Source organism: Lottia gigantea, assembly GCF_000327385.1.
Source record: "Lottia gigantea unplaced genomic scaffold LOTGIsca_138, whole genome shotgun sequence".
NCBI lineage: Eukaryota > Metazoa > Mollusca > Gastropoda > Lottiidae > Lottia > Lottia gigantea.
The window spans coordinates 430,287-435,985 of NW_008707580.1; the positions used below are offsets into that span (position 1 = coordinate 430,287).

The window sequence follows — 5,699 nt, forward strand, 5'->3', positions numbered from 1 at the left end:
CACAGACGTCTGATTGAAAATTAGAATGATGTAAATTGATGTTATCAGTGTCTCTGATATACATAAAAAATTTAGAAAACCTCTTTACAATCTCTTTAACAAGAACCACAGACATCTGATTGAAAATTAGAATGATGTAAATTGATGCTATCAGTGTCTCTGATACACATAAAAAATTTAGAAAACCTCTTTATAATCTCTTTAACAAGAACCACAGACGTCTGATTGAAAATTAGAATGATGTAAATTGATGTTATCAGTGTCCCTGATACACATAAAAAATTTAGAAAACTTCTTTACAATCTCTTTAACAAGAACCCCAGACATCTGATTGAAAATTAGAATGATGTAAATTGATGCTATCAGTGTCCCTGATATACATACAAAATATAGAAAACCTTTTTACAATCTCTTTAACAAGAATCACAGACGTCTGATTGAAAATTAGAATGATGTAAATTGATGCTATCAGTGTCCCTAATACACATAAAAAATATAGAAAACCTTTTTACAATCCCTTTAAGACGTTTAAGCGAAAAAAAAAAAAAAAAACAATTACGTATCTCAAACGCTTTTTGAAATTGAAATATTTAATTCAAATGCATTGAACCACTGTAGCAATAATTTGAAAATATATTTAAACTAAAAGACCCTAATATTTGATCAGATAGACGCTTTTTTAACTCCATTTTCCATTGATGGGTTTAATTCATATTTTTTATAGCGTAAAGAATTTCATTATGTTTTGAATAAAAGTGTCACCCATGATCGCATTCATGCATTTACCTTTTATAAGATCTCTACTTATGCAATGTTTAAATATGGCCTCGTTTCCCAAATCTTTTGTAATTATTTTTGATGGCTCGATTTGAAAAGCTGTTTTTTTAGAATTAGGTCAGGACGAGAGTGCAAATACATTCAAAATTACAATTTTATAGTTTGTTTCAAGATCGACATGCATTTAAACCCTTGCTTGCTAATCTGAAGGTCCAGGGTTCAATCCTAGCATAGATCAAGTTATATACCTTCAGATTTTTTAACCCAGTTTCCCCCTGTCAGTGAGTTAAACCCTTGCTCTCTAACCTGAAGGTCCAGGGTTCAATCCCAGCATAGGTTGAGATAATACTTTCAGATTTTTCAACCTAGTTTCCCCCTGTCAGTGATGTAGGTAAGAGGGGCTGACATGGAAAAAGTGTCTAGTTGATCAGATGGAACATTAAACCTTGACACTGTGTGCTACAGGCTGTACATGTTAAAGATCCCTCAACAGTTGGAAATTAAAAAAAAAATTATTCGGTAAAAGACCTTGCACCGCCCCCAGTAAAGGTTATTTTAGCTTATATGTAGGCTAATGTCCTGGCTAAATTTCCCTCATTGCACACTGCATGGCATTGACTTTATTATTGTATAGTCGTTCGGATTGGACAATAAACCGAGGCCCTGTGCTACAGGCTGTACACGTTAAAGATCCCTTGCCAGTTGGAAATAGAAAAAGTGTCTAGTCGTTCAGATGGGACAATAAACCGAGGCCCCGTGAGCTACAGGCTGTGCACATTAAAAATCCCTTGACAGTTGGAAATTAAAAAAAAAAATTTAGTAGGTAAAAGACCTTGAAACGCCCCCAGTAAATATTATATTTCAGTATTAGGTCACCCTAAAACAAGATTATTTTATGCGCCTCAACGATTTTTGTCGGCGTCCCTGCATAAATTATAAAGCTCCCTTTTCATTCAAAATTCAATGGTTGTTTAGTCATGGTGAAAAAAAACTAGGCCTAATCTTTTTCAAATTTTAGCTCTGGTGTTTTTCGGTAAAATTTTGATTTTATGTCTTCGTCGTTCTCTTAGAATGGGGCAATAAACTGAGGCCCCATGTTCTACAGGCTGTACACATTGAAGATCGTAAAAAAAGCAGGCTAATGCCGCTGTCTTGGCAAAATTTCCCTCATTGCACACTGCATGGTGTGTACTCATTAGTAGGCCTATAAGTGCGAGCTAGGACGTAAAACTCCATTCATTTCATTTCGAAATAATTCTTCATTAGACATCAATGAAATATCGAACAGCACAAGGGAAATAACTCCATTTTCTCACATCTTTTTCCAGACCACAGTTAAGTTTTCTTGACCTGCTTTGATTTATATATGCTTTAAATGATCCTTGAAAGTTGTAAATCATTAAGGGTTGGCTCATGCCACTGTCCTGATAAAAAAATGTCCCTCATTGCACACTGCATGGCATTGCCTGTCTTCACTAGCCCACATGGTGCAGAAAAGTAGGACATAAAACTCCATTCATTTCATTTAGAGATGTCCTGCTAAAATTTCCCTCATTGCACACTACATGGTGTTGCCTGTCTTCATTAGCCCACATGGTGCAGAAAAGTAGGATGTAAAACTCCATTCATTTCATTTCTATTAACTCTTAGAGATGTCTCAAAATTTCCCTCATTGTACACTGCATGGTGCAGAACAGTAGGACGTAATTCTTACAGCTTATAACTGTGAACATAAATTTGTACAGTGTACAATGAGGGAAATATTGCTATCAAAGCAGCATTAGCCTGCTCTTTTTCGATTTCCAACTGTAGAGGGATCTTTAATGTGTACAGCCTGTAGCGCACAGGGCTTGGTTTTCTTTGTCCATCCAACCTAGACACTTTTTCCATGACAGTCCCTCTTACCCCAAAATGGTGTTTCATTAACAAACAATGTATTTATATAATAATAATGTTTATTCTGTATTTACAGATATTTATTTCACAATGAAATGAAACACAAAGAATGACGGAATAAAGAAACTCGAAATTCATTGTACATTTCCAAAAGGCCATATTTGTCACAAGACTAAGATGTCTGTGGTTCCTGTATTTGTAGTAGAATTGCAGGAAACACAGACATCTGATTGAAAATTGGAGCTATCAGTGTCTCTGATACACATAAAAAATTTAGAAAACTTCTTTACAATCTCTTTAACAAGAACCACAGACATCTGATTGAAAATTAGAATGATGTAAATTGATGCTATCAGTGTCCCTGATACACATAAAAAATTTAGAAAACTTCTTTACAATCTCTTTAATTAACAAAATGAAAATATGAAAATTTGAAATCCATTCAGAATAAGTTTTACAGCACTATTTGAAATTTGAGTTTGTTGGAAGCAGACGTTAACTTGTCATCTACCAACCAACCAATTTAAAATTGTGTCCACCATCTTATGATAAAGTTTTTCACATGGGATAATTCAACAAAACGTCTTGTCTAGCTAATTCTAACAACATAGGATTATCGAAAAACTTGTTGATGCTGACATCTTCACTTAATCCCTGAAAATAAACCCCAAAAATCGTTAGGAAATTAATAATTTAGGTTTATGAGGATCCTTTCTACCAGAGGGTCCTTGGTCAAACCTCTTGGTATTAATTTTACAAAGATAATAACTTAGGTTCACAAGGATCCTTTCTACCAGCTGGTCCTTGGTCAAACCTCTTGGTAATGATTTTACAAGGATAACAACTTAGGTTCACAAGGATCCTTTCTACCAGCTGGTCCTTGGTCAAACCTCTTGGTATTGATTTTACAAGGATAACAACTTAGGTTCACAAGGATCCTTTCTACCAGCTGTTCCTTGACCAAACCTCTTGGTAATGATTTTACTAGCTGGGTCAACTGGAATAATGATGACTTATGCAAGGTTACCAGACTTCCATTTGTCCATCAAGATTAGAACCCACGACCGGCAATTGTTTGACATCATTTACTAGGTTACGTCATTTAAAGATTTCAACGTCCTAACCGATTGAACTACAGCCAACCCTCATGTGATGCTATAAAAATTTATCAGCTGGGTTCAATGATATAAGCAAGTAAATGACGTCATGTAAAGATTTCAACACTTTACTTGACTGCACAACAGCTCATCCCCTAATCTATAAACCATCGTAAAAAAAATAATTTAACATTACCTTTCTGCGTCTGGATTTGATCATAAATTCACGAGCTAAATGCGTGGCTGGTTGGGCCTCTAGTGGTCGAATTATTATACTTTTATCTAACGGATCTCCAGGTACAATCTAGAAATAAATAAACCAATAACTAACGATCCAAACAGCAAAACAAAACCCACAATCCAAAACAACATATTGGTGAAACATTGGTAGCAGCTAATGAGCTTTTCACGTGAGAAGTATATCAATCATAAATGAGTGAGTATTTCATAATGAAAAGTGGTATCAGGTAATAACCAGAATAACCAGTCTGGCACAAAACTGCTACACATAAATATTAAGAAAACCTCTTTACAATCTCTTTAACAAGAACCACAGACGTCTGATTGAAAATTAGAATGGTGTAAATTGATGCTATCAGTGTCCCCGATACACATGAAAAAATTAGAAAACCTCTTTACAATCCCGTTGAACTCGTTAAAAAATCCAAACCTACCTGCCAATGATGGAAGACAGAGAGACAGAAAGCCTGGCCCTGTGTATGGGTACGGAGATCAGTTTCGAAACCAAACGAATCAATGGCTGGGATGAAAGCTTTAATCGTATATAATGGTGAACCTGGGACTGGAGCATCCTGTGTCACATGACCTCTGAAATATAAAGCATTTCCCTCATTACACACTGCATGGTGTTGCCTTTCTACATTAGACCAATTAGGGGTTGGAAGAAGTTGCAAGTAGATCTCAGACCAATGCCCGAAAGCACTGGCAGAGGCATACCAATTTACAAACCTAAGTAGGACGCTTATCCCAACGCTTATGCAGGGTTTTGCCAAAAATTAAGGAATATAGACCAAAAACTCGTTATTTGGAAAAACTTGCAAGTACATCCCAGACCAATGCTCGAAAATACTGGCAGTGGCATAACAATGCTGTCCCAAAGCTTGTGCAGGGTTTTTCCAAAAATTTGGAATATAGACCAAAAACACGTAATTTTAAAGCTATATTCTTCGATAAGTATGAGATAAATCATCGATGGCTTACAGCTGAAATTTTCGTGCGCTCAGAAAAAAATTCCCTTACCTTCGTTTAGCTAGTACCGTATAAACAGCTGATACACAATCTGCCGGTGCCATCACTTCTACAAAATAGTATGGTTCCATCATTCTTGGAGTTGCCTGAAAATGAAAGTTTCAGGCATTGAGTCTTTGTTTGGCGCCATAATCAATGCCATTTAGGATTCTGGTAATTAGCTTTATATTCACAAGATCTAGGATGAGTTCGAATTTGGGTAAAATTCGACAAATGCTTACAGAGTTGTAGCCCTTGATAAACCAAAAATATGATAATAATAATAGTGTGATGACAATAGAGGCCACAATTTTTTTCAACTTTTGTAAAATTTTTGTGTGTAGGTTTTATATCCACAAGAATTTGGCCTAGTTCGAATTAGGGTATGATTCGACAAATATTGACAGAGTTATTGCCCTTGATACACACATGGATTTGAAGGCTGAAATTTTGACAGTGAGCTGTGAACATTACCACTGATTGGCTTAGCTAAAAAATTCCTGTTTCTGAGACTAAGGTACGATTGGTAAAAAAAGGACGCCGTCTATTTAAAAGAAAACTTACCATAAGAAAGGCAGAATAAGCTACACGTCTAGCGGTGGGTATAATCTGCCCTCCGCCCCTGTGTATGGGTTCACCAGCAATCATGGCATCCAATATCTTAAATTTTACGTTTCTGAT

The 5,699-nt window shown here is 35.8% G+C and overlaps 1 protein-coding gene across 1 annotated transcript in view; it reads right to left on the minus strand.

Annotated features, from left to right (window-relative positions):
- Window positions 1–2,717: 2,717 nt before the first annotated feature.
- LOTGIDRAFT_200289 (hypothetical protein) overlaps window positions 2,718–5,699 on the minus strand; it is a 22,936-nt gene continuing 19,954 nt past the window's right edge. The window contains exons 23-25 of the mRNA XM_009049537.1: window positions 4,445–4,598; window positions 3,967–4,074; window positions 2,718–3,327 (exon numbers count right to left, since the gene is read on the minus strand). Of these exons, the coding sequence (XP_009047785.1) occupies window positions 3,232–3,327; window positions 3,967–4,074; window positions 4,445–4,598 (358 nt within the window). The 3' untranslated portion in view covers window positions 2,718–3,231. The remainder of the gene's footprint in view (window positions 3,328–3,966; window positions 4,075–4,444; window positions 4,599–5,699) is intronic.